General features: G+C 54.1%; 3 protein-coding genes across 10 annotated transcripts; 1 reads left to right on the top strand and 2 right to left on the bottom strand.

Annotated features, from left to right (window-relative positions):
• The first annotated feature begins 938 nt into the window (after positions 1-938).
• On the top strand, positions 939-17366 carry CCDC120 (coiled-coil domain containing 120). 5 transcript variants are annotated; one of them, XM_065916096.1, is made up of 11 exons: positions 939-1067; positions 9933-10069; positions 10197-10287; positions 10428-10561; positions 11238-11378; positions 11958-12255; positions 12744-12806; positions 13108-13282; positions 13419-13517; positions 14687-15601; positions 16095-17366. In XM_065916096.1, exons 2-11 carry the CDS (start codon positions 10016-10018, stop codon positions 16207-16209), a joined length of 2085 nt encoding a protein of 694 aa, XP_065772168.1. In that variant the 5' UTR covers positions 939-1067; positions 9933-10015; the 3' UTR covers positions 16210-17366. The 5 variants fall into 5 exon arrangements, with proteins under 5 accessions (XP_065772168.1, XP_065772167.1, XP_065772165.1 ...); XM_065916093.1 differs by having other exon boundaries at positions 1031-1067; positions 9933-10032; positions 14687-17366; XM_065916094.1 differs by lacking the exon at positions 939-1067 and adding an exon at positions 7386-7404 and having other exon boundaries at positions 9933-10032; positions 14687-17366.
• A 443-nt stretch (positions 17367-17809) lies between these two features.
• Positions 17810-20719, bottom strand: PRAF2 (PRA1 domain family member 2). The gene is made up of 3 exons (XM_065915272.1): positions 20447-20719; positions 19079-19296; positions 17810-18642 (listed from the first exon to the last, which is right to left on the bottom strand). Exons 1-3 carry the CDS (start codon positions 20623-20625, stop codon positions 18503-18505), a joined length of 537 nt encoding a protein of 178 aa, XP_065771344.1. The 5' UTR covers positions 20626-20719; the 3' UTR covers positions 17810-18502.
• Positions 20720-21092: 373 nt separating this feature from the next.
• On the bottom strand, positions 21093-26308 carry WDR45 (WD repeat domain 45). Of its 4 annotated transcripts, none has more exons than XM_065916376.1 (11): positions 26186-26308; positions 24664-24735; positions 24460-24534; positions 24266-24370; positions 23308-23413; positions 23091-23185; positions 22540-22619; positions 22219-22427; positions 22036-22137; positions 21804-21949; positions 21093-21557 (listed from the first exon to the last, which is right to left on the bottom strand). In XM_065916376.1, the coding sequence occupies exons 2-11, from the start codon at positions 24716-24718 to the stop codon at positions 21448-21450; spliced, it is 1083 nt and encodes a 360-aa protein (XP_065772448.1). In that variant the 5' UTR covers positions 24719-24735; positions 26186-26308; the 3' UTR covers positions 21093-21447. The 4 variants fall into 4 exon arrangements, with proteins under 4 accessions (XP_065772448.1, XP_065772447.1, XP_065772446.1 ...); XM_065916375.1 differs by having other exon boundaries at positions 23308-23467; XM_065916374.1 differs by having other exon boundaries at positions 23308-23482.
• Between the last annotated feature and the right edge of the window lie 978 nt (positions 26309-27286).

The following is a 27286-nucleotide window of genomic DNA, read 5'->3' on the forward strand; positions in this document are numbered from 1 at the left end:
TTGGAAGTTAGTTTTGCTGGGAGTAGGGTTGGTCAGTGAAAGGTTTGGTGGTGGTAGGGAGTTTGGAGTTAGAGCTGGTGACTTGGAATTGATTTGGGGTGCAGGTGAAGTTCACATTCAAAGGTAGTTGAGAATGTTTGGAGTGGCTTGAGTGCCATCTGGGGGTCAAAAAAGTATGGTTAGAAGAGTACATGGAGAGTGGTTTAGGGTCAATGCAGGGTGTTTTGGGTGCATATCGGGGGAGATGAGTGTGATTTGGAAGTGCTCTTTGGACACTCAAGGTTTCAGGGCTGATTGTGGATGGTTGGGGGAACAATTTGGGGTATTCGAGGGTAGCTTATTCGTGCAGCTTGGGTGTTCAAGGGAGATAGATTTGGGGTACTGCTTTGGGATCCATGGACAGTAGTTTGGGGATACAATTTGGGAGATGTGAAATGTGATTTGGAGTGCATTTGGGGCACGGAGGGCAGTTGGGGGAATTCAGAGGTGTGCTGGCGGCTGACAGAAGGAGGTTTGGGGTGTTCGTCGCGGGGTGACTTGGGGTGAGAGGACACTAGTCTGATCACTGAGGGGGCGTGGCCTTGGTATGAGAAAGCGCCACGGCCTCGAGAAAGCGTGTGCGCACGCGCTCCAAGCTGGTTCGCTCCTGGCGCTCCCAGGGCAGGAAAATCGAAGACCCGAACTTGCGCCTGCGCACTCGGACTCCGCCGCTGCTGTGGTCTCGCGCCCCGCCCCCCGTCTCCCCCCCCCCCGACCCCGCCCCTCCAGGCTCGCGCTCAGCGGCGGAGGTGGAGGTGGAGGTGCAGTCGGGAGCCGACCGACCCGAGTTGAAGGTGGGGGTCCGGGGTCCACCGCCCGCGACGGAGCGGGTACTCCTCTCCTACCCTCCCCGCGTCCTCAGTCTGGCCCCCACGGCTCACAGTCGCGCGGCCGAACGCGGCCCGCGGGCAGGGCGCGGAAAGGGAGTAGGCAGGAGCCCGGGGACGAGCTGGGGGCAGCGAGGGAGGGGAGCCCCCCTCCACCATTGCCTGCACGGACACCGCCTACGCCGCGGGCGCGGACACTAGGTGAGTAAAGCCGGCTTGGGGTTGTAAAAGAGGAGACAGGGTCGGGTGAAGGCCCGGAAACGCCAACCAGCGATGTACCTGCGCTCGCACGCCCGACCTCTGACTCCGTGGTCTCCCCCTCGACCCCTGACTTACCTGGCTACATGTTTTTAATCTGGAACCCCTGCCAGTTTTGGTCCAAGGACCTCTGGACTGACCCCTGACTAACCATATTCTGGCCTGGTGATCCTCAACCTTTGTTTTGCCCCCCTAAATCCAGTCCTGACCCCAAAGCATCCTTGACCTGACCCCAGATCCTTGCCTGACCCTCTTCCATCTCCGAAGCTCATCTTGCCTTGTCTTGATCACCCCAGTTTTTGTCCTGATGCTTCACATGCCTGTTCCCTGAACTCTAACCCAGTCTCTGGACCCCTACCAGTCATGTCTTGTCTGCTAAACTCCAGTCTGATCCAGGTCTGTCCTGATTCCCAACCTCTGACTTCTGTACTTTCTCCCACAGATCCCCCTCCTGACTCCTGAACTCCATCCTGGTCCATAACCTTTAGACTCTCCCTCTTGCCTCCTGCCATGCCCCTGCCCCCAAATCTATGCTGTTTCCCGTTGTCTTCCCTAGGCCCACCACTGTCCTCATTCCTATCCTCATTCTGTCCAGATCTTTTCCTGTTCCTTACCCCCATCCTGAACCTACCCTTTTCCCTACCCTCTTCCTTGACTACTGTCTTGGCCTGTCCTCCATCATGTCTTCTGACTGATCCTTGTCCTGCTCTTTTGTCCCTACTTTTTCTCTGGCCTTTGTCCTGAACCTCACTCTGTCCCATTCTCTGGCCAGTGTCCTGACTCCTCCTCCATCTTATCTTTTGACCTCCATCCTACAATGACTCTGATTCTGTTTTGTTCCCTATACTCCTTCCTGTTCTGTCCCTTCATCCTGTCCCAACCCCAGGCCCCTATTCTGCCCCTTACCATGTCTTTCCATGCCATTCTGATCTCCCTTCTTCGTTACATCCACTTTCCATCTCTGAGTCCAGAAGGACAGGGGTCCCATTATACCTTCCTCTTGAACTTGGAGGTTCCACTGTACCGATTATCTCTGAAATTCATCCCAGAAGCTTTTCTTAGCATGAGCAAATAAATAGCAAACAACCTTGTGGGCCCCCTGCGACTGAGGGAGTTTTCACATGTGATTTCTCTCATCCCCCACCCAGTGATCTCACACAGAAACTGCATTTCTTTCCCTGCCCCAGGAGGGCATGGAACTGTTCCTGTGCCTCCCCCCCCCCCCACTCCCCAAGTGTGAAAGAGCACCCTAAATTATTCAGTGACTCTCTGGGACTCTGTGAAGTCTGGGTCATATTTCCAACCTTGCTAGGTTGGGGGCTGATGTGAGTCCTCTAGGTCATGTTATCCCCATCTCCTGGTCTTGATCCTGGGCGCAGTGATCCCTGCTTTCCTGGCCTGAAAAAAGTCCATTCTAGGCCAGGGGCTTCAGGGCTTGGTAGAGGTAGGATGCAAGCAGGAGTTTATCCTTTTCCTCTCAGCAGGAAGCAATACAAATCTTGATGCTAAGTCCATCCTACCTCTGTGGGAAGGTCTGTGTGTATTGGGTGTGTGGTGGGGGTCTTTGTTAGAATCAGGCCCATCCAGTAGTGACAGTAATAACAACAAGAAAAAATAAGAAGTTCTCTCATTGTCTGAATCTCCTTGATTTTGAGGACAGACAAGGAGAATTTGAGTAGTGAGGAGATGACATGTCATTCAATTCTGTTTTATTCCCGTATTTCTCATAGAGAATAGTTTGAATAATGAAATAATGGACCTGTTTCATTTATCCAAACCTGTTAATGACAACACAAACATCTCTCACTATCCTAGTGTATTTGGTACCCAAGTTCTGAGAGGAGAGTTTGAATAGTTCAGACAGTGAAACATACTAAGTTATCTGAAGGTATTTTGTTTTAGCATTTTACAGAGTGAGTAGGGAGAGTTCAGGTAGTGAAGGATAATGGCTTTAACTCAGAAAGGTGTTCAGATCTACTAACTTTCCTGTGCTCCAGTGGCAAGGATTGGGATAGTAATGGCATCTTGTTACAGAAATATGTTTGGTTCCTGTTATTTTGCCTGGTGAGTAAGGAAAACTCAGAGAGTGAGAAAAAGGAAAAGGGAAAGTGTGAAAAAGGAAAAGGACAGCTCAGAGATTGAGTCCTATCTCAGAAATGTATCAAGGTCCATTCACTTCCTGTATTTGGATAGTGAGAGTTCAGACAATTTTTCTGAATATATTTGGTTTCTACATTTTTGATGTTGAGTAGGGAGAGGCTGGATAATGAGGAAAAACAGCTCTGTTTCAAATATGTCTCGTTTGGCAAGTAGAGAGGGTTCTATATCTGGGTGGCAAGTAGGGAGGGTTTTGAGGCTGAAATGTGTGTGTGTGTGTGTGTGTGTGTGTGTGTGTGTGTGTGTGTGTATTTGATTCCTGAGTTTGAACTGGGAAGAAACAATTATGTATAACATATTACATGTGCATACTGACCGCTTACCATGGGCCAGGCTGTCCTAAACTGTCCCAAGCAAGCTTTGGATGTCATAGCTCATGTCATGCTTACAATCACCCTGTGAGTTATATACTGCTATCATCACCCCCATTTTACAGATGAAGATGTTGAGTTACAGAGAAGTTGAGTGACTTGCCCAAGCAGTCACACAGCTAGGCAGTGGCAGAGATGAATTGAATCCCAGACCCACCACTTGCTAGCCCTACAGGAAGAGGCCACAGGAGGCTCAGGTCCCCACTGGGGTGTGGCTTAGAGGTGGTTGTCTTCTCAGTTCAGTTCAGTTGCTCAGTCGTGTCTGACTCTTTGCGACCCCAGGGACTGCAGCACGCCAGGCTTCCCAGTCCATCACCAACTCCCAGAGCTTACGCAAACTCATGTCCATTGAGTCGGTGATGCCATCCAACCATCTCATCCTCTGTCGTCCCCTTCTCCTCCCACCTCCAATCTTTCCCAGCATCAGGGTCTTTTCCACTGAGTCAGCTCTTTGCATCAGGTGGCCAAAGTATTGGGGTTTCAGCTTCAGCATCAGTCCTTCCAATGAATATTCAGGACTGATTTCCTTTAGGATTGACTGGTTGGATCTCCTTGCAGTCCAGGGGACTCTCAACACCCTGGTGTTGAGTCTTCTCCAACACCACGGTTCAAAAGCATCAGTTCTTTGGTGCTCACCTTACTTTATAGTCCAACTCTCACATCTGTACATGACTACTGGAAAAACCAAACCTTTGACTAGATGGACCTTTGCTGGCAAAGTAATGTCTCTGCTTTTTAATATGCTGTCTAGGTTGGTCAGAACTTTTCTTCCAAGAAGCAAGTGTCTTTTAATTTCATGGCTGCAGTCACCTTTTGCAGTGATTTTGGAGCCCCCAAAAATAAAGGTTATCACTGTTTCTATTGTTTCCCCATCTATTTGCCATGAAGTGATGGAACCAGATGCCATGATCTTAGTTTTCTGAATGTTGAGTTTTAAGTCAACTTTTTCACTCTCCTCTTTCACTTTCAAGAGGCTCTTTAGTTCTTCCTCGCTTTTGCCATAATTGTGGTATCATCTGCATATCAGAGGTTATTAATATTTCTCCAGGCAATCTTGATTCCAGCTTGTACTTCATCCAGTCCAGCATTTCTCATGATGTACTCTGCATATAAGTTAAATAAGCAGGGTGACAATGTACAGCCTTGACAGACTCCTTTCCCGATTTGAAACCAGTCTGTTGTTCTATATCCAGTTCTAACTGTTGCTTCCTGACCTGCATACAGATTTCTCAGGAGACAGGTCAGGTGGTCTGGTATTCCCATCTCTTTAAGAATTTTCCACAGTTTGTTGTGATCCACACAGTCAAAGGCTTTGGCATAGTCAATAAAGCAGAAATAGATGTTTTTCTGGAACTCCCTTGCTTTTTCTTGATCCAGCAGATTTTGGCAATTTGATCTCTGGTTCCTCTGCCTTTTCTAAATCCAGCTTGAGCACCTGGAAGTTTATGGTTCATCTACTGCTGAAGCCCAGCTTGGAGAATTTTGAGCATTGCTTTGCTAGCGTGTGAGATGAGGTAGTGTGGTAGTTTGTGTGGTGGTTTGAGGATTCTTTGGCATTGCCTTTCTTTGGGATTGGAATGAAAACTGACCTTTTCCAGTCCTGTGACCACTGCTGAATTTTCCAAATTTGCTGGCATGTTGAGTGCAGCACTTTTCACAGCATCATCTTGTAGGATTTGAAATAACTCAACTGGAATTCCATCACCTCCACTAGCTTTTTCGTAGTGATGCTTCCTAAGGCCCACTTGACTTTGCATTCCAGGATGTCTGGCTCTAGGTGAGTGAGCACACCATCTTGATTATCTGGATCATGAAGATCTTTTTTGTATAGTTCTAATGTGTATTCTTGCCACCTCTTCTTAATATCTTCTGCTTTTGTTAGGTCCATGCCATTTCTGTCCTTTATTGGGCCCATCTTTGTCTTGTGGAGGCTGGTAAAAGTCATGGACCAGGCCAATGACGTGTGTGGGTGACTCTGCCCTGCCTCTCCCAAGAGCCCCAGTTACCTGCTCTTCCCTCCTTGCTCTCGCCCCAATCCACCTCTGCCTAAGTTTATTATGTAGTTATTAGCAATTGTGAAGGACATGGTGTGAGTTTCCTTGTATTTTGCAGTGTCTTCCAAAGTTATTTTGGCCTCCGTTGTGTTTGCGCCATTTACCTGTTTTCCAGATGCGGAAACCTAAGCCTTGAGACTCAGTCTGCATCTCCGGCCAGATACGCTGTCCCTCTCAGCCCTGATTTTATAAACATCCCCCTTCCGAGCATCCTTGGTGTCTCACAAGATGGGGGGTGGGGGGCCATGGCTGAGAGGACAACTCCCCACCAACACCCAGCTGCCCAGCTTGTGGCTTCTGCCTCCATCAGCCCCAGGCAGTGAAGGGAGGGAGAAGGGGGGTGATGAAAGTGGCCTTTGTGGCCCATGCCGGAAATCTCACAGCCAGGAAGAAAGGTGGGCAGGGTAGCAGGAGGCCTGTAGCGTGCACTTGGGGCGTTGCTGATACAGAGCAAGTTCCTTTCCAGCCTTGGCCCACCTGTCAAGTGGGGAGGGAGCTTTCCTCACTCCGCTCTTTCACATCAGGGCATGGGCTGCTGTTGGAGCCTGGGCTGGGCTTGGGCCCTGAGGTCACAGAGCAGATGGTCCCTAATGGAGCTCAGGATGTGTGTGGGGTGTGCTGGGGCAGGCCCAAAGCCCAGGTGGTGGTGTAGGGGAAACAGTCGGTCCATCGGTCTGGTCCATCGCAGAGACTGATAGCCTCCCATTTCCTTGACTCCCAGCCAGAAATGCCCCAGGGGGTGGGGGAGACCCAGCCTGGATATAAAGCGTGAGCCGCCCCCACTTCTCCTCCCCTGCAGGAGTTGCCTCTGTCAACCTGCAATCCAGCACCCCGCCCCCGCAGTTCTGATTGTAGCTGCTCTCAGGCCTCTGTGATCAGAGTTGGGCCTCTTCACCTGTGCGGGGGGGCCCCCCGCTTTCATCTCTCCAAGCTGGCTCTATGGAGCTGGGTCTGTGCCATCCTCTCGGGTGTGTAGGGGTTGGGGGGGATGGTTAAACCACTGGTGTGTTTCTGCCCTTTGCTGGGATGATTTCTTGTGACGCTGCAGAAGGTTGTAGGGTCCTGAGACATGGTCTCTCTTAGAAAAGTGGACCTTGTTTGTCCCACTTTGGGAAACTGTTCCCTCAACGAGGGTGGGAATTGCCTTCTGACCATCTCCCACACCTGCCTCGCCTTGGGAGGAAAGGGTAAAGGGTCTCCAGAAAGTGATGGGTGCTGCCACAAGAGACACACACCCAGTGTACACCCAAGTCCTTCCATGTGCTTAGCCTCTCCACAGACCTCCAGCCTTTGGCTCCTAGGGTGGGCAGGGTTGAAATCTGGTCACTTGGGCAGCGCCAGAAGCAGCTACCACTCCCACGACCATTAGCCCTTCCTCCTTGGTCCTCTGCTAGGTATACGGGGTAAGGGAGGAGGTCCAGGCTCTCTTCTTGGCCATGCTGGACTCCTGGGGGAGACATGACTCCAAGACAGTTCTTAAGGGTGACCCAAGCCCTGGTGTCAGGCAGGCAAGGGTTAAAAGGTATGGGCTGGGCCAGTCCCTGGCCAGGTAGGCAGGGCCATTACCTAGTGGGAGGTGGCCTAGACATCCGCCACTGGGCTCACCACTTATTGCCACTACCAGCAGGATCAGGGCCTGGTCGAAGCAACTTTTTTTTTTGAGGTACCTGAGGCCACCCCACAGCACCTCTCTGACTGGTGAGCACCCGGGAGCAGTGGGACCAGGGGCAAGGGGTGAGGGGAGAAGGGCATGGGTATCCTGAAGTTCCCTGCCAGAGAGAGCAAGGTTTGTGTGAGAGGCACAACCAGGAAGGAGGGCCTGGCTAAAGGGGCAAAGCCTAAAATGTCCAATTTCCTTTCCTGGCATAAAGCCAGTTCCTTGCTGGAAGTGGATGAGGGGAAGGGATGGGGGAGAAGAGAGGCTGGCACCCTATTACCAGAAGACTGCCCCTTCTCCACTCCCCGCTACTTCCTGTCCCCTTTCCTCCACTGCCGGGATAGCCCCTGCCCTCCTTCAACCCGGGGCTCAGCCCCCTAGGAAAGCATAGACTGGGGTTTTGAGAAACTGCCTTTCACACCTGTCTGCCCACCACCCCTATCTGTTCCCCTAGAGGGGGCCCCGGGGGATCCTTTCGGGCAGTGTGGGGGACAGTCCAATACATCAGGAGTTGTCATTTGCTCCAGTGATGGCAGGATGTAGAAATGGGGGTCCCACTCGGGTGTTGGGGTGCCACCCAGGTGAGGTGTCTTGGTTGTAAACAGTCATTACAGCCAGGAATTTCTTTCTCCGCTGTGGTGTCAGAAGGGCAGACCTGAAAAACCTGCTGGGCCCGCCGCCTTTGGGTGTGTGTGGGGGGGCCCTTTGCAGCTCTCTCGCTGCAGCCCATCCTCAGATAGGACAGGGACACAGGGTCACCAGTGGGGAGACCCAGGGGCTGGTTGGGAGTGTGTTGGGGAGGGAACTACTGGGATCCCCTCTTTCTCACCATCCTTGGGTGGGAACCAGGCTGCCCCAGGCCCCCAGGCCAGTGTGTGGAGGGTAGGCGAGTGGAGGCAGAGGCTTGGGAGCGGGTGTGAGAGTGTGGGGGTGTGGGGCGTTGACCTGTGTCTAACCTGCCTGATGACCCCATGACTCAGGCCCTAGCTATGTCCCTGAGGTCACGCTGACAGGGTGTGGAGTCAGGGTTCCTGTCTGGACCCCATGTGGACTTCCAGGATGCCACAAGCTCTACAAGCTCCCAGGGGAGGAAGGCGGAGGGAGATGGAAGGAAAATGAAGCAGCCCAGTGTGGGATGTAGGAGTGATTCTGGTGAACGGGCCCATTGGGGAGGAGTTGAGGCTCCTGTTGGGGTTAAGGAAGGTTTAGGGGAGCCCTCCCCAAACCCAAATGGGAGCTGGGGAAGAAGGAACCCCTGGAGCCAAGGAGCAGAGGAATCTTAAGCTGGGACCTCAAGGAAAGCCTTCCATGCCAGACAATGTCAGACCTTGGAAGGCGGCTGTTGCCTGGAGGTGCAAAATAGCTTGAGGGACTGACCCTACCCCTGATTTTGAGGATGAGGAACCCCTGCTTTGTTGGAGGGGCATAGACCCCAAGAGGTGGGTGAGAGGCCCGCTGAGAAACTGCTGGCACCCTATTAGCAGCTTGGTCATGTACTCCAAGATACACATGGGGAAGTGGCTTGAACCCACCCCACCAAGGCTGCCTGGGTCTTCTCCACACCCGGCCACCACGTAATGACAAGCTGGGGATGGCGGAGGCAGGTAGAGATGGAACCTCTGTAGCCTCAGGAGGTCCTCCCAGTTGCCTGCTGCCGAGGTCAGACCAGGTGGTGGGAGGTGATGTCACCTAGCTGCCCAGCTGGGGACTGAGCAGGCTGTGGGAGGGAGGGAGCAAACTCCAGAGGAAGGGATGAGGGCAGGCCTGGCAACCAGCCAAGGCCAGCTCCATGGTCAGCCAGGGTGTCTGGGGCAGAGAAGGAGGCAGTCGCTTGTTATCTGCAGCTGTGGACTTTGCCACTCCCAGTCCTGGCAGGGTGACTTCCCTATGCCTGTGCGGGACAGGCTGGCATGCTGGGTGGGGCTGGATGGGTCCTGAGGCCAAGCGAACGCTTTTGCTGCTGCACCAGGGCCACAGGATGGAGTTGGGACAAGGAGCAACTCACAGACCTTGCAGTCATTCGTTTATTCACCCAGCAGACACTCCCTGAGCACTTGCCGTGTACCCGAAGTATTCTGAATGCCAGAGATACTGATACATTTTCTGTTCTCATAAAGGTACAAGGGAGGCACAGTCTTGACATAGTGTGGGGGCCCACCTCTGGAAGTCACACTGAAGCCCCAGAATATAAGCGAGAACCAGGGGCTGGAGTGGCCAGAGGGGAAAGTGCACTCCAGACAGCAGCCGCAGCCTGTGCAAAGGCCTGGAACCCTGATGGGCAGAGAGGTTATGAGGGATTCGTGAGGTTCAGCACCTCGGGGGAGGGAGAGTGTTGGACCAGAGGGTGGGCCTGGCTGCATCCTTAGCCGTAGGCAGATTATTTCATCTCTTGTGTCTTACTCTCATCTCTAAAATGGAGGTAATGATGATCACAGAAATTGCCATCGCAGGGTGGTTGTGAGGATTAAATGTGACATATAAGGTAACTGTTCCAGGTCCCCAGGTGGTTAATAAAGGCCCACTGTTGTTCTAGTTGGTTGTATCTGTACCATTAATTCTCCTTTCCCAGGCAAGACTCCTGACGGTGGCCCATGGGCCTCTGAGGAGGTGTTGTAAGTCCGCCCAGCTTCCCATTTGCTGTGCTCCCACTCAATGGGAAGGGAACCAAGGTACCCGGGCCTTGACATTGGCACAGAATCTGAGAGGGCAACCCAAGCAGGTGGGTGGGGTCAGGGTCCTCCTTATTCGCAGCTGGGGCACGGGAACCTGGGTGGGGTGGAGGGTGGGGGTGCATGCCGGATGATCCCCAGTGGCTCCCCTGCATCACTGCTAGGCCTTGTCCAGCCATCAGTCACGGCATCCTGACAGCTTCAGGATGGAAGTCAAAGGTCAGCTGATCAGCTCTCCCACCTTCAACGCCTCAGGTCGGTGTCTGGTTCCCCCTCCTGCTGCCTCCTCCCCTGCTCTGAGTTACCACTCGCCTGTGTGGGAAAGAGTGGGCCCTGACCCCACAGCTGCTCCAGGATGCCTCCCACCCCCTGATCTTCACTCCCTCTGTGTCCAGCTGCCCTGTTTGGAGAGGCTGCCCCCCAGATGAAGTCAGAGCGTCTACGGAGTCTGCTTGACCGGCAGCGGGCCCTGCAGGAGGCCCTGAGCCTGAAACTTCAGGAGCTGCGGAAAGTGTGTCTTCAGGAGGCGGTGAGGGCCTGAATCTAAGGGCGTCTGTGGTGGGGGGAGGGGATGGAGGGGGTGGGGGGAGGTGGGGTGAGGAGCAGGGACGAGGTAGGCAGACTGAACCACTTGTCTGAGCCGGAGATTCCCCAAAGCTCAGCTTGGGTGTCTTCGAACACGGTAATATTTTACCACAATCCCCTATCAACAATTTGAAATCCAAAAAAAAGAAGAAGAAAAGCCTCAAAGACAAGTTATTTCCCAAATGTGACAGTAAAACCTGACCAGAAGTGACATGGGCTGATATATAGTTTCGATTTATCTCTCTTGCTGCAAAAGTCCACACAGTTTGCCAGAAATGGTAATGCAGTTCAGAGCATGCAGCCTAGGCCCTGAAGGGAGTGTCATATAATATGTAGTATACAGATGGTGTCACCTTTATAAAAACTGTGAGATTCTGGATTCCAAAGCAGGCTTCCCTGCCTCCCATGCCCACTGGCCCTGGGCTTTGGGCTACGGAGGGGCAGAGAGTGTGTTACACACCCACCTGGTGGAGAATTAGGAGGAGGAAGAGAAATAACAGGTGTGGGCTCTGAGCAGGGCTGGGCTCCTAGTCGGACTTCTGTACCTTCATGTGTCATGACTGCTTTGCCCCATTCCCCCAACTAACCCTTGGTAGTCTCCAACCTCTGACCCCACCCAGGAGCTGACTGGCCAATTGCCCCCCGAATGCCCACTGGAGCCTGGTGAACGACCCCAGTTGGTCCGCCGGCGTCCCCCTGCAGCCCGCGCCTACCCTCCACCACACCCCAACCCAGCACACCACTCCCTGTGCCCCGCCGAGGTGAGCTGATGGGCACGCCGAGCAAGGTGGGGGTGGGACAGGATCCTGGAGGAAGCCGAGAGGGGCTTGTGGCCAGGAAAAGGAGAGACTAAGGTGGGAAGGCTTCCCTGGTGGCTCAGAATCCACCTGCAACGTGGGAGACCTGGTTTCTATCCCTGGATGGGGAAGATCCCCTGGAGAAGGGAACAGCTACCCACTCCAGTATTCTTGCCTGGAGAAACCCATGGACAGAGGAGCCTGGTGGGCTACAGTCCATGGGGTCACAGAGTGGGACACAACTGAGCACCTTTCCCTTTCCCTTTCAAGGTGGGGAGGGAAGGAGCTTAAGGGAGGCTTTCAGGCCTGAGAGAAGATGCTAGTCCCTAACTGTCACGATAAGCCTTTCCCCTTGCCCCAGAAAGATGAGCAGGTGCAGCTCTAATGCACACAAACCCTGCCTGCAGAGGAACAGTAGGCGCCCCAAGGAGGGGCAAGCCCCGCCCCCAGGCTATCCAGGCTCTGACACCGCCTTGTCCTGGCACCTGGCATTTCCGTGTCCAACATCTGGTCCTGTCACACCCTCTTGGGTGGGCCCTGCAGGAGCTGGCGCTTGAGGCCCTGGAGCGAGAGGTGTCTGTGCAGCAGCAGATCGCCGCAGCTGCCCGCCGCCTGGCCTTGGCTCCCGAGCTCAGTGCCGAGCAGCGCCGGCGCCGGCGCCAAGTCCAGGCAGATGCCCTTCGGAGGTTGCACGAGCTGGAGGAGCAGCTTGGGGAGGTCCGGGCCCGCCTTGGCCTCTCAGGGCTCCCGCCATCCCAGCCCCTGCCCCTGTCCACCGGAGGAGCCGTTATCACCACCCAGGGAGTCTGCCTGGGCACGCGCCTCGCTCAGCTCAGCCATGGTGAGCCAGGCCCTGTTATCCCACCGACGAGAGCGGGAAGGTGGGCACTGGCTAAGGGACCTGGTAGGGGTGGAGCGGATGAGCAGCCAGTGAAGATTGGGGGAGGTATGCAGGACTTAGGGGGCCCTAGCTGTGAGAGGAATTCTTGTAGACTGCTCCCAGGCAAGGGTGGGGACATTGGGAACAGGCCTCAGGAAAGTGAGGGACAGGGGCTTTCCTGGCGGTGCAGTGGTTAAGGCTCTGCACTTCCACTGCAGGGGGTACAGGTTTGATCTCTGTCACAACAACTAAGATCCCTCATGCCACTCAGGGCAGCCAAAAAAAAAAAAAAAAAAAAAGTGAGGGACTAAGCCCCTGGTGGTCTTGAATTTAGGTAAAGGTGGATTCTTGGCAAGTGTACCAGGTGGGGAGGAGACGGTCCAGTGGTGTAAGGGGGTGGCACCCAGGCCTTGCATTGATCAGCCTGGCTTTCCCCTTTTCACCTGTAGAGGACGTAGTTCTGCACTCGGAGAGCAGCTCCCTCTCAGAGTCTGGGGCCAGCCACGATAATGGTGAGAACCCTTGTCCCCTAAATTCTCCCGTTCTTTGATGCATTGCCCCTGCCCTCCCTCTTCAGCTCCTCTTTAGTCACACCCCATCCTCTAGTGGAGCCCCCATCTTCCTCACTTCACCGCCTTCCCCGCTGTCCCTCCCATCAGCCCCAGTTCCTGCCCTCCTCCCTTGGTTCCTCCTCTACCTGTCCTACCCTGCTTAGCCCTCTGCACCTCCCTACCTCCCGCGCCCCTGCCTTTTGCTTTGTCCACAACCCTCCCATTGAATCCCCCCCTCCACCATTTTTTCCCTTCCCCTCAGAGGAGCCCCGTGGCTGCTTCCCTCTGGCTGAGCGCCCCTCACCGCCCAAGGCCTGGGACCAGCTGCGGGCAGTCTCTGGGGGCAGCCCTGAGCGGCGAACCCCATGGAAACCACCCCCATCGGATCTTTATGGGGATCTGAAGGGCCGGCGAAACTCTGTGGCCAGCCCCACCAGGTGAGGGTGAGCCCCTCCACTCCTTCCACAGAGCCAGGAGTGGGGGCTGAGCCTGGGTGGGCAGGAGGACCTGCTGGGAGGTACGGTCTCTAACCTGGCCCCCACCCCCACCCTGGGCCCGCATGTCTCTGTCTAGCCCTACACGCTCACTGCCCAGGAGTGCCTCCAGTTTTGAGGGGCGAAGTGTGCCTGCTACTCCCGTCCTCACCCGGGGCGCTGGCCCCCAGCTCTGCAAGTAAGTGGACTCTAAGGGTGAATTTGAGGACCAGAGGAGGGAACTGGTAGTTCTCACAGGGGGTACTGGGGAGAGTATTTGGACTCCAAGAGTGTAGGACATGAAAGACTGGGCTTTGAATCCATCAGTTTTATTCTGATTTTCTGTGTAGGTTGTATGAAAAAGCAAGAATTTTATTTATGCTTCAGAACTTTTGTTCAAAATGCGTCCTATTACATGATAAAGAAATATAGGTAAAATATCTTTTGGAATATTCCATACATATGTATGTGTAACATCACATTATAAATAAATTTTTTAATTGACCAAAAAAAGAAAAGAAAGGCTGGGCTTTGAAAGGTGAATAGGAGTTGTCTTGGTGGAGAAAGAGGGTGGGGATTTGGGGCAGAAGCATCAAAGTTTGAGTATGGGCTTTTCTGTGCATTTTGGGCAAGTCATTTCCCTTCTCTGAATCTTGGTCTTCTCATTTGTGAAACAGGCATATCAATATCTGTCTCTGGAAGAGGCTGTAGGCACAAATGAGTTCTGGTTAACATGTGCTGCATTCCTACCATCTGCTAGGAATCAGTCCTTTACTTGGTATCAAACTTATTTAGTTATCACAATATCCCTATGAGGTAGATGCCATTATTCTCATTTTAGAGATAAGAAACCTGAGACACAGAGAGGTTAACTAACTTGTTGGTAAACCAAAGACCAGGTATTTGAACCCAGACAAATTTGACTCAAGAGTCCGTGCTTTTAACCATGGTAGTCTCCTAGTCCTTAAACAAATAACGTACTTACCAAGTGCCTACTTTTTCCAGGCTGTGAACAAAAGTCCCCATCCTTGTGATGCTTGCACTCTATGAATAGTGTCCCCTGCTAGCATTTCCTCTGGAGCCCCTTGCTTCCATCTCCCTCGGAGCTAATAGCCCCAGGCACCCCCATACATTTTCAACCCCTCTGCTCCCCAGTCCTGGCTAGGACCTCTGCTGCTCTTTATGTGCCACTCCCTAACACCTTTACACCCCATTTCTAGTCCCATTTCTAGTCCGGGGCCCATTTTGGAGTGTGAAAATGAAGGCCCAGAGAGAGGCATGTGTTGGTGGGGGCAGATGGAGGGTACTCATCCCATCTGCCTGATATTTCTAACCCTTTTCCCATCACCCCCACCTCTGTGCCCCTAGACCGGAAGGCCTCCATTCTCGCCAATGGTCCAGCAGCCAGGACTCCCAGATGGGCTTCCCACGGGTGGACCCTGTCTCCGACCGCACCTCCCTCTTCGCAGCTCGTACCCGCCGCAGCAATAGCTCCGAGGCCCTGCTGGTGGACCGGGCAGCGGGTGGGGGAGCTGGCTCCCCGCCGGCACCTCTGGTTCCCCCTGCCACCGGTCCCCCAGTCTGCAAGAGCAGTGAGGTGCTATATGAGCGCCCCCAGCCAATCCCCGCCTTCTCCTCCCGCACGGCTGGCCTCCCAGACCCTCCCCGGGCTGCCCGGCCCAGCTCAGCCGCGCCGGCCTCCCGCGGGGCCCCCCGGCTCCCACCCGTGTGTGGGGACTTCCTCTTGGACTATTCCCTGGACCGGGGCCTGCCTCGCGGGGGCGGCGGGACAGGCTGGGGGGAGTTGCTACCCACAGCTGAGGTTCCAGGACCCCTCTCCCGCCGGGATGGGCTCGTCACCATGCTCCCAGGCCCACCGCCTGTGTATGCAGCTGACGGCAACAGCCCCCTCCTCCGCAGCAAGGACCCCCATAGCCGTGCCCCCCGCACCAAGCCCTGTAGTCTGCCCCCGGAGGCCCCCGAGGGCCTGGAGGCGCATCCCAACCCTCTGCTGTGGATGCCCCCACCCGCCCGTATCCCCCCGGCCAGTGAGCGCAGCGGCCACAAGAACCTTGCCCTGGAGGGGCTGCGGGACTGGTACATCCGGAACTCGGGACTGGCCTCGGGGCCCCAGCGGCGGCCTGGGCTCCCCCACATGGGCCCGCAGCACCCGCCCTTCCTTCATGCCCGCTGCTATGAGGTGGGCCAGGCACTGTACGGGGCCCCCAGCCAGGCGCCGCTCCCGCACTCGAGGAGTTTCACGGCGCCCCCTGTCTCCGGCAGGTATGGGGGGTGTTTTTACTGATGGGTAGGGGTCTCTTGAGGCAGATAGCAAAGGTGTCCAGGCCAGGGAGCAGCTAGTCATGGTAGCTAATGACAGGGACCACGAAAGAAGTAGCTGCAGCCTTGGCCTGTGGTCCCTGGGCCCTGCCTGACCCGCATTAATCTGTGGGGTCTCGGCGGAGGGGTATCTTGGGCCCCAGTAGCAGCAGTTCTTCACCGAACTATTCAAGAGTTGTTAAGAGTTGAACAGCCAGTGCATGTCAGCTGAAAATGAGCCTTGAAACTAGGGTGCTGGGAGGAAGGGTTGTCCTGTGCCCCTCACCTTTCTCTTCCTCTTTTCACCATGCCCCGCACCTGCGAGCCTAAAGGTACTCTCCTGTGCCTGCTTTCACCTCTTTAACGAGCCTCTTTTCCTCTTTCTGTGTCTTGTCCGTCTTTTCCTCTGTCTGGTCTTCCCACCCTGTCTTCTGGATTCCTGCTACCCCTTCTAAAGATACTACGCGGACTTCCTGTACCCCCCGGAGCTGAGCGCTCGTTTAAGTGACCTGACGCTAGAGGGGGAGCAGTCCTCCGGTTCTGACCCCCAGACCCCAGGAACACTGGTCTGACCCCTTCTGACATGCCCCTTATTGGCCTGGGCAAGACTCCAGTTTGGGGAGCGCACAGCTGACCTCGCTGAGCCTTGGGATAGGGTTGCTGTCACTCCTGGAGGTGGGCACCAACCTGATCTTCCAAGGCCCCTGGCTCCCCGTGGGCCCATAATGGTGTCTGACACCCTGCATCTCCTTTCATGCTGTGCTGGGGACTGGGGGGCCCTCCGCCAGCTTAAAAGAGAGGAGGTGATGTAATGGAGACTCCAAGCCCCTTCCTCCATTTCTGTTTACAGTTGTGATTTAGGTATTCACTGTCTTCCCCCAACACTAGACATTTTATAAAAAGGGAAACTGTGATCTCATCCTGGTTGGGTTCATTCCTGTCCCTGTGCCCAGCCTGCTCCATTCAGGAGCCCCCTCCACAAAATGGACCAGATAGGGTCTTGGGGCCCAAATTAGGGCAGTCAGGAGACTGATGTGAACAGAACTCCCTGCCACCCACCCACTGGGACAATGTTTTCTTGGCAGAGGTGCCCACATTTGGGAGGAATGAAGTCTCTGCCCACGTGTGGAAGGACTGAAGTCTGGGTGGGAGGCTTGGGTTCATTTTCCCTTCCCCAGGGGTGCCTGCAGGTGCCCCAGACCCTGTCTGTCTGTGCCCGCTGCCTCTGCCCACAGAATCAGATGGCTCAGCCTTTGGTGGCAACCTCTGCCCTCTTCCCAATCGGGAAGCCCCACAGGAGGACTGAAGGGCAGAGCCATTGGGTGTTGTGTGTCCTGGAATGCTGCGGTGGTGGAACCTAGCATCTAGTAGATGCCAATGAAATCCTCAAGTGACATCTTGCCACTGGCTCCATCACATCTTACCTGGCTTTCCTTCCATCCACCACTTTTTAAAAAAAAATCCACACAAGCTGTGTTTTCTATACCTTTCTGTGACTTTCTGAAGCTGGGGGTTCCTCTACCCCCTTTACCTGGTGTGAAAACTTTTCTTTTTGTACCAATGGATCTGGACCCAAAACACTACCCACATTGGAAGGGGATTTCTATAATAAATGTATAAACTGAACCCATGTATTGCTTCCCTATCTGCCTTGCCTTGGGGGCCCACATCTCTACCTAAGATGACATATTTTAACAAGAAAAAAAAAATATATATATAGCACTGTGGAAACAGCCTTTGATAATGTAATCTGCTTTGGTTTTATTTGCTTTGTGATGTGGGGCAACTTCTTCGTCTGTCCATGCCTAGATTCCTAGGCAAGAGCCCTTAGAGATACAAATGATGGCAGCAAACACTCCTTGCCCTTAACTCCCTTGTGTGTTAATGCCATTTTAGGGATTCCCTGGTGGAACAGTGGTTAGGACTCTGCACTTTCACTGCTGGAGGGCCAAGTTCAATCCCTGCTCAGGGAATTAAGATCCCACAAGCTGCTCAGCACTGCAAAAAAAAAAACCAAACAAAAAACCCCCACCACTCCAGAGGTAATAGATTTGAGAAAGCAACTGAAAGCTAGTGTTTTCAGCTCACATATATGACAGACTCAGAAAAGTCTCCAGCAGAATTGAAAAGCATCTGGCCATTGAAACACACAGACTACCCAAGAGGCCCAAATTGGCTTGAGCAATGCAACAGCCTTTATTGTTGCAGCAATACTGCTATATATGCCCCATTCCTGGTTAGGGCTACCCCCACACCACCCCACCTCACCCCTTGGTCCTTGTCACTGTGGAATTTTTTGGGGGGTGGCAGAACTCCTAAGCAGAGCTGGAGGAAGACAAGTGGGACTGGTGAGTGTTGGGGTCACCTGGGACCAAGGGTTCAATGGGGTCAGGATACCTGAATCCTCTATCCCAATGGGGGTTGAGAACACTTGGATCCTAGGTTCAAAGCTGGGGTGGGGTCTGGAAAAGCCTTGGTTCAGGGTTCAGGATCTGAGAATGCCTTGGTCCCAGACCCCAGCTTGGGGACTGAACATGGAGGATAGATGGGTCCCAGATTGGGGTTAGGGGTGTGGGCCTAGAGTTTGAGGTTGGCTATGGATGCTCTGGTCTCCAACCCTCAGTTTTGGGCCGGATGTATCTCTGGGTCCAAGTTTAGGGCTGGGAAGACTCTGGTTTCCTAAAATGGGGGGGTGGGGATGCGTATGAGGGAATATCCCAGTTTGGGATCTGGGGAAAGGGTTGCAGTTGTCTTATTTTTTGAACTGGGTGGGAGGCTCCTATTTTAAGGGCTGGGAAAGGGCTCTGGGTTCGGGCTGGGGTGGGGATGGCATTCTCCACGCCTTTGAGTACAGATCCCAGGCCCCTAGGATCCAGCCTCCTGTTCTTGTCCCAGCGCCTCCAGTAGCAGCCCCATTGGTGTCCGCTTGAGACCAATGCTCTCGATCTTGTTCTCAATCTTGTTCTTGAGGTTGCGCAGGCGCAGTGACGCATGCACCAGGATCACTGTGGGCAATACCGAGAGGAGTGGGGTCAGTGGGATGGGACATCTGCCTTTAGCTAATGGGGGGCCAGAGAAAGGAACTGGAACACTGACAGACCAACGGAATGGTCGGTAGCCAGGTCGCCTCCGAACCCTGCTAATAATGGTGGAGAAATACGTTTCACAACAGGGGCGTGGCCAGAAGGGTGCACAGCAATGGGGACGTGGCCGGCGGAAAGCACTTCATACCAGCAGTGACGCCCAGAAAGGCGGGTAGTAAGAGGGGCGTTCCCAGAGAGGGGCTCAAAGCCAGGGAAGGCGCTTTGTAAAGGAGGGGTGTGGCCTTGCCCGCCGGGTATCCCAGCCCCCTCTCAGCCCAAGAACCGGGATAGGGCGGGCCTGGCGCCGTTCGCGAGCGCTGGCTGTCTTCCCGGTTATCTCAGGGTAGTGAGGACTCACGAAGCATTGGCCCGGCGATGCTGAGCAGGAAGGTGCCAGCGCCGCCCGCGGCCCAGAGAACGAGGAAGCCGACGGCAAGCACTGCGGCCAGGCAGGCGGCTGGGTGGCTGCGACGGCATCGGCGCACGGCGGCTCGATTCTCAGCCGCCCACACCAGCATGCCAAGGGCCACCGCCACTACCAGCGCGCTTAGGAGGGTGTGCAGCGGCCGCACGTACCTGTGGGGACAATGGAACTAAGCTAGACCCCCGGCAGGCGGGGAGAGGGCCTCCCAGACCGCCGTCCACCAAAGCCTGGATGGGCCCCAAGGGCTTTGGTTTGTTCCCACCTCTACCCCTGCTCTGGATCCTCCAGCTCGGCAGATACTCCCGCCAGCCCTGTTCCCAAGAGGTCCACCCTTCAGGTCTTCTAACTTCTGGGAGTCCTGGGCTCCCCTGTGGATCCTTTTTTTTTTTTTTTAAATCAATCCTACAGTCCCATCTTCCTGAGATCTCTGGCTTCAGACCCTCCCATCCTGCAACCCCCCCTCCACACACACACCCAGACTCGCAGCCTTTCCCTGCTCTTTCCTTCTGACCCTGCCCCGCCCGGCCCGGCCCCCCCCCCCCCCCCCCCCGCCGCCGCAAGACCCACTCCAGCCGCACCCCAAACCCACTCTTTGCAAAGGCCCAGCCCTTGCAAATTCCTCTTCCGGTCCTATTTCCATACATTTACCACTCCCCAGGCCCAGAGTCCCTTCCAGACTTCCTTTCCTTGAAATTCCCCCTCCAGGCTCCCATTTCCTACAGATTCATCCCTCCATCATTGCTAGAACCCCTTCCAGGCTTTCAGTACCACTCTTAACTTCCAATCCTGACCAAGTCCTTCCTCCGGGTTCTCCATCTGTCCCTCGTCTCAGGCCTTCCATCCTTGGGTCCTTCCTCATGACTCAAGTCTCCCAACTAGTACCTGCTCCTGGAACATTCCAATTATAGCCAGGTTCCAAGTCCAGATCCTCCACAAGTCCACTCTTCAACTTGACCAAGTCCAGCCCCTGTCTCTGTAGTAAATTGTTCAGGGCCATCTAAAACTGGTCCCATCACCCCTCAGGCAGTCATGTCCCAATTTCAGGCCCTCCTTATCTTCAGATCCACACTTAACCCTACCCCCGCAGGACCTATTCCAGCCGATCCTCCCATCCCAACCTGTCCCCAAACCTTTGCAAAGGCCCAGCCCTCTTCGAGAGCTTCTGTTACCCAGTTTCCCCCTCAGTTCCTCATACTACTGAATTCGCCCTTCAAGGTCTTGCATCCCTCTAAAAATCCCGCGGGCCCACCCTCCATGCCAGTGGGCATCCCCGGCCAACCGGCGCCTCCCTCCCTCCCTCACCCGGCCAAAGCGAGACCAAGGCCGAAGCAGATAAGGTAGTTGGTTTGGTAGTAGAGGAGGTTGTTGATGACGCGGTGGCACCATCGCTGCGGGTCGCAAGGATCCGGGGCCACCAGACGCGCCGACCCCAAAACGAAGTCGTCCAAGGCGCGTAGCGGTGGCAGCCGCACCTCCGACATCCTGCCGGTCGTTGTAGCTGGACCAGAGAAGCGGTCGGACTACAACACCCGTACCACCCCGCGCCAACACGAGGCACACCGGGAAATGAAGTCTGGACCCTGCAGCCGCTACCAGGACGACCCAGTGACTGCGCATGTGCACTTATGCACGTGACCGGAAGTGCAAACAACAAACCGGAACTGTAGGGTAGCGGGGGCTGCCGGGAAATTAAGTCTGCGCCATGGGGCGAGACATTCCCATCCACCCCCACGCGGGGGCGCCACAGAGACGGTTGTGGGAGATGCTGGCTGTTCTGACACCCCAGTAGCCAGATCTTAAAGCACACGCAGAGACTGTCAGAAGAACCTGAGCAAGATCCCACTTCCTTCCCGTCAAGGTCCAAGAGGATCATACCTTTCAGGAAACTCCTGCAGGGTCTTTTCAGCCTCATCTTCTCTAGGCCCCACTCCCAAGGTCCAGTCATAAATACTATTAAGGGCCTTTTATTTATATTCATCACATCAGAGAGCATCTCTTTCTGGGAAGTTTTTTTAAAAAATCCTCACAGGTTCGATTAGGGTACCCACTCTGGGTCCATAGTTTTCTTCAGGCTGGGAGCTCCAGGGGGTCCACTGTCTCCCTGGGTCCCTGGCCTGGCCCTGCAGGCACACAGTCATCAGGAAGTGCTTGGGGCAACTGAGCTGTTTGGGCATTGCTCTTAAGAGTGCAAAGTGGGCACCCGCTCCATTAATGCATCCTGGGTGGCGCTTCAACAGCACTCCCACCCCCACACAGGCTTTGCAATCTGCCATTGAAGGTCCCTAGCACAACCCACAGGGTCCTTAAAAGTCATCATCATCACAGATGTCAAGGTACACGTCGAAAGCCTCTCGGTTGCAGTTTCCATCCGGAGTGAAGACATATTTGTGGAAGGTCCCATCTACACAGATGGCTGGAAGAGAGGGGAGGATTGGAAAAGGTTAGGGGCTGCCAAAGCCACACTCTAATTCTCTCAGGTGTCCCATAGCCTAGGGTCTACTTCCAGGCCTTTGCCCATCTCTTTGCCATCTCTTACTGATGATGGAAGTGACCCATCCATTTTGCTCCCTCAGGTCTCCCATGACCTAAAATTCTTTCAGGTCCAATTTGCAGGCCTCCGCCCATGCAGTACCCCCAGTCAAGGGCTATTCCTACTCACCAATGACAGAGTTGACATTCTTGGAAGTATTTCGACCAAAAGCACAGATGCAGGCTGACTCAGCAGGCACGGTGAAGCTCGCCAGGCTCCACTGAGAGTCCACATACTGCCCAATCATAGGCCCCACCTTGCCCACGCGAGCCAGCCTGCAGGCAATACTGGCTAAGCTCAAGTGTGGTATATGTGCAGGAGGATGATGGGGGTAAGGCAGGGCAGGGCAGGAGGTACTCACGCAGAACGGCGGTTGAGGCGGGTATCCTTGAGAGCAAAGATATGGACTGTGCCCTTATCACTGGATGCACACAGGAAGGAGGAATCATGGCTAAAGTTGATGCTGAAAGACAGACCAGCAGTGATGCCCACATGTCATGCTGGGCATGGGGTCAAGAGCCCACCACCCATGCCCTGTGCTTACCAGTAGAGGGTGGCAGGGTCGGTGCCTCGACGCAATTCCACCAGTTTCTCCTTGGACTGTGTGTCAAAAAGGCGAATAAGTGTGCCCTTCTGAGAGGCCGAGGCCACTACCGTGCCTGGCTGGTTCAGAGACACACAGGCCACGTCGCTCTGATGTGCATTGATGGTAAACGGAGCAGATGAAGTGCCAGGCTTTGTGCTTGCCAGGTCCTATGGCAGAAGGAGCAGTTCAGGCTTAGAGTAGGTAGTAAAGAGGTAAGTGGCCAAGAGTCCACAGGGAGAGCCAGTCCACCTACCCATCCCTGCCCACTGGACAGCTCACCACAAGTTGTAGGCTCCCGCACTTGTGTCCTGGGAACACTAGCAGTTGTTTCTCCAGGCTGGGGCAGAGGTCACAGAGCCCTAAGGTGTGAGGGAGGGTGGGCTGGTAAAGAGGATGATGGGGCGAGGCAGGGTCTCAGATGGACAGAGCTGGATAAAGGCTGGACTTCAACCTTCTACGATACATGTTACCCACAGAACCCACAGGGGGCTTGTCCTTGGCTGTGCTCTCCACCATCAAGGCAGATTACCTACCTCCCAATGCATTTGTGGCAGTCCCAGGAGGCCCAGGAATCCCTGGCATACCCGCAAATGTCCTTACTGAGCCTTTTTGCTCTGTGATCTCAGATAGCCAGGGGTAGGACAGGGCCAAGAGTGGGGAGAGAGAACTGGCTAAGGGATGGGAAGATGGATACACTGGGAGTCTCAGCCTATCAGAGCATATCTATGAAGACTCCCTCACCTGCCTCTCTTTCCCAGTTCCTTTCTGCATGTCCCTCTTCCCCATCCACTGCCTCCTGCCATTACATCTGCATCTCAGGGTCCTCTCACCCTTGGGGTTGTCCCGGGTGTCAAATTCAAACAGCTTTCGGGGATTGTCAGGGAAGGAGTATACATAGATGCGGTTCTTCAGCACGATCACGATTCTGTGGGCATCACACAACACAGGATGGTCGTGAGAGAGGGCAGGGTACCCATGCAGGATGAACCCTCTCACCTGCTGGGGGGACTTCCTACCTCCCCCACCCCCAGTCCACCTCAGGCTCACTTGTCATGGCGCATGCGCACAGCCAGCACTGGCTTGGTGAAGGTGAACTCCAGCACCAGCTTGTCCTTGGAGTCCTTGCCCTCCCGGGCATCGTCCCAGATCAGCACTGCTTGGCAGGTGGGTGTGTTGTCGGGGCCAACGTGTAGGGTGAGGGGCAGCCCTGGTGACACAAGACCTACCCCTACTCCCCATGGGACCTCAACCCACTTGTTTAACCTTTTGCTAGCACCCCATGTGATCCTCACACACCATGACCACTTGTGATTCCTCAGGAGACAGGTTTTAAAACTGTTATACTCATTTACAGATGAGGAAACTGAGGCTCAAAGGAGTTGGCTATCTGGCCAAGGACCTCACAATCCATTAGTAACCAAGCAGGGACTCATACCCAGGCCTGGAACTTCCCATTGGTAACCATTTCTGCCTCCAGCGTCCCAGTCCATACACCCCCAGAAGATTTCTGTGAGGAATCCTAGGGCTTCTCTTGCCATGCCCCAGTGGGATAAACAAAAACCCTTAAAACAAGATGGTGCTTGAGACTCAAAGCAAGAGGGCACTGGGGAGACTGCCCCAAGATTTTAAAACCTATTGATTGTGTGACCTTGGATAAATCACTGAACCTCTTTGGGCCTCAGTTTCTTTATCTGTAAAAACGGGAATAATGATAGTTCCTACCACACATAGTTATTATGAGTATTAAATGAGTTAATACATGTAAAGTGGTTAGGACAGCACCAGGATCACAGCAAGCGCTCTATAGGTAAGGACATGGCATACAGGAGGCATTCAACAAGTGTTTGTTAAATGAAGACAAAACACCAAGCTTCTCAAGCAATGAGATCCAGGACTTGTAAGCCTCACTGTGTGACTCTGAGTTACTCTTCATTTGCCAGTGCTTCTGGGAGGCCAGGATTCTAGGGAATCTGGGCCAAGGGCGGGATGGGATGAGGACACTTACCTGAGATCTCTGAGAACTTGGGGCTGCTACCACCGCCCACCAGGGCCAGCAGGTTGGAGCGGTGCAGCATTTCCACCAGGCCCATGCTGCCCACCTGCTCATGGTCTGGACAAGGACCAGGGTATCAGTAGGGGTGGGTGCCAATGCCCAACCCATCCCTTCTGCCCACTGCACCTCCCCCACCAACAGCTCACCCAGATGCCCCTTCTCCATCAATGGCTCCACGTTGTAGATGCGCACACCTGTCTCCATAGCACAGCAAAAGCAGCCTGGGGATGGGAGGAATCCGGGCTGCCTCAAAGGATGCCCAAGTGGGAAGCTAGGGGCTTAATATCCACCTGTAGCCATTCTCTCCCTCCCCCCACTCCAAAAAGGGCATAGGCACAAGCCTCTCTCACTTTGGTCTTGGTTGAAACGCAGACTGGTCACGCCTCGAAGTGGCTGCTGAGTCATGGTCCAGGATTACTTCCCTGGACACAAATGGGGGTAGGGTTGGGAAGAGTCCTTTGGTCTGTTCTCTGAGTCCTAGAACTCCTGTCCTCAACTGATTACTTCTTCCTCCTTCCACTCTGCTACCTAACCCCAGCAATATTGCAGAGAAGACAAAATCATGGGGAGAATCCTAGGGTCTCCATCTAAGCTCCCAAGACCCCAAGGAGCATGGCCAGGAACAGTCCTATCTTCTCACACTTGGTTGACCCCAACTCTGTGGGCCTACTCTGACCTCGACCACCCCTGCCCCTCCTCCTTACTTCCCGGCCCTGACTGTTTCTCAGGAAATAATGAGATATGGGGTATTTCAGTGATGTCTCCTCTTTATCCCCAGCCAATCCTGATATTGGTGCCCAACATAGCCTGGAACCACCCCATACACTTCTCTTCTTACACCTGGACCTAGCACCTAAGTCTGCCTGTCAATAAATGGGAAAGGGAGCTCAAGCACCCAACTCCTCCTGCACCTCCCCGACCTGGCCCTGAGACCTCTTATGGTTGGTCCACCATTCTGAGGATCTCTCCTTCTATGTCCTTCTACTCCAACCTATTCTATCACTCCCGAGCTCTCACACCTTCCCTCCTCACAGGCTTCCCGAAATACCTTCAGGATCCCGTTCCTACCTCCAGACAACCCCTCTCATGACATGCTAACTTCTGCCTGATCATGGACAACCTGGACCGTCCCCCAGATCCCTATATGCCCTAAAGACCCTACTTCAGAATTCCCTTATCACTCAGATGCCCCACCCTTGGGACATACCCTTGCATGTGTTCTGCTATCCCTGACTTTGACATGGGTTGGCTGGGACCTACCCTCAGGAATTGCATACCCCTTAAGATCCCTCCTCCAGACTCCCTATCCTCTCCCCAAGACCCTGCCCCAGGGGACCCTACTGCCTCAAGACCCTTGCCCAGGACACAGACTTTCCAAAACTCCTACCTGGGACTACTCAATCCCCCCAGCAAGATGCCTGCCCCAGATTCCCCTAATATTCTTGCCCTAGAGTTCCCATACTTCCTTTAAACACCCATCTTCCCCAAATCTTTGCTCAGGCACACCCTCTTCCCACCCTCCAAATGTCCCCCTCACCTCTTCATATCACACCCACTGGACTCCCTAATGCCCCCCCCCACACAAAGACCTGTTTGTTGGAGACTCCCCAAACTTCCAAGACCTCTTCTTTGGGACCCCCAATCCCAAGACCTGTGCCACCCAAGAACCCTGCCCAGGGATTCCTCACACATAGCTCCCCCACCCCTTATGTGCAAGTCCACCCTCATATGCCTCCCAATGCCAGCACCTACTTAAGATGCTTGTCCTAGATACCTTCCATCAACCAAAACTCCTGCTCAAAAAACCCCTTTGTCCCCTAGACCGCAACCAATTTTGGGACCATGCCCCAGATCCCTGCCGCCTGCACTGACCTGACCACTGTGCGTCCCCGATCCCAGATCCAGTTCTCGGTGCCGCCCGCGGCCCGGCTTTCTGACCTCCCGGGCCTTGACGCCCTGCTCTGGTGTTTACATCAGGCTTCACTTCCGGGGGAGGGAGCCTGTGACCGGAAATGACTCACCCTGCCCAGAAAACGCGGCCAGTCCTCCTAGCCCAGCTTCTGGGTCATTGGAGCAATGAGAGTGAGCGTGGCGTCCTCCCAGGAAGGCGCGGGAAGCAGAGGATGCTCAGCCAAGGCATGACTGTCTGAGAGAACCGCGGACGGGTGGGCGAGAGAGAGTCTTACCCTCGCTGAGCGGAAAAGGGCGAAAATTCTTCAATTCGGTCCAGCTCGGACAGCTAAAGGTGTTATCTTCTGGGCTAACAAGACGTGGACCTCCAAGGTGGGCTAGAGGGGCCGCCCCCGTTAGCAATTTGTAGTTCCCGCACACTCCTAGGGAGGGGCGACCCAGGACCCTTGAGGCAGGGGCGGTTCTGGAAGCCTTCAAAGCTGTCTATCCCAATAGCCAGGGGAAACCAGGTTGAGATTCCCTATCCCAACCTCTCTTCGTTTTATTCACAAAGTGAAAAAAAAATTTTTTTTGATGGCAAGATAAATGTTCTCTGTGGGGGGAAGAAACCCCAATTATGTACGTACTGGAAATATTTTTTATTCAACTTTAAAATTTTGAGATGTGGACTCACGTGTAGTTTTGAGAAATAATACAGAATGCCATGTACTTAAACACTTCCCTCTAAAGGTAACGTGTCATCAAACTATAGTAAAATATTACACTCAGAATATTGATACATTTGATATTGATACAATCCACCCATCATTTACTTTTTTTCAAATATTGTTTTGATACTTTCAAAAGTTACTAATATATAACAGACAGTGGTTTAATGTATCCTTTTTAATTGATTCATGGTATTCCGTGGAATAAATGTATAATTGAACAGCTTTTCCCCTGCTGATTGGAGAAGGAACTGGCAACCCACTCCAGTATTCTTGCTTGGAAAATCCCATGGACGGAGGAGCCTGGTAGGCTACAGTCCATGGGGTTGCAGAGTTGGACACGACTGAGCAACTT

The sequence above is a fragment of the Muntiacus reevesi genome, chromosome X, assembly GCF_963930625.1.
Source record: "Muntiacus reevesi chromosome X, mMunRee1.1, whole genome shotgun sequence".
Lineage (NCBI taxonomy): Eukaryota > Metazoa > Chordata > Mammalia > Artiodactyla > Cervidae > Muntiacus > Muntiacus reevesi.

Excerpts from the sequence above, each read along its gene's own strand:
- CCDC120 (XM_065916096.1), top strand. The coding sequence starts at position 10,016 with ATGGGAAGGGAACCAAGGTACCCGGGCCTTGACATTGGCACAGAATCT. Across the intron at positions 10,288-10,427 it reads TCCCACCTTCAACGCCTCAG|CTGCCCTGTTTGGAGAGGCT; the intron begins GTCGGTGTCTGG and ends CTCTGTGTCCAG. Across the intron at positions 13,283-13,418 it reads TCTGTGGCCAGCCCCACCAG|CCCTACACGCTCACTGCCCA; the intron begins GTGAGGGTGAGC and ends GTCTCTGTCTAG.
- PRAF2 (XM_065915272.1), bottom strand. The coding sequence starts at position 20,625 with ATGTCGGAGGTGCGGCTGCCACCGCTACGCGCCTTGGACGACTTCGTT. Across the intron at positions 19,297-20,446 it reads CTTGGTCTCGCTTTGGCCGG|GTACGTGCGGCCGCTGCACA; the intron begins GTGAGGGAGGGA and ends TTGTCCCCACAG. Across the intron at positions 18,643-19,078 it reads CATCGCCGGGCCAATGCTTC|TGATCCTGGTGCATGCGTCA; the intron begins GTGAGTCCTCAC and ends TATTGCCCACAG.
- WDR45 (XM_065916373.1), bottom strand. The coding sequence starts at position 24,718 with ATGACTCAGCAGCCACTTCGAGGCGTGACCAGTCTGCGTTTCAACCAA. Across the intron at positions 23,489-24,265 it reads CAAGTTCTCAGAGATCTCAG|GGGTAGGTCTTGTGTCACCA; the intron begins GTAAGTGTCCTC and ends CATGGGGAGTAG. Across the intron at positions 22,428-22,539 it reads GCGGGAGCCTACAACTTGTG|GACCTGGCAAGCACAAAGCC; the intron begins GTGAGCTGTCCA and ends CTTCTGCCATAG.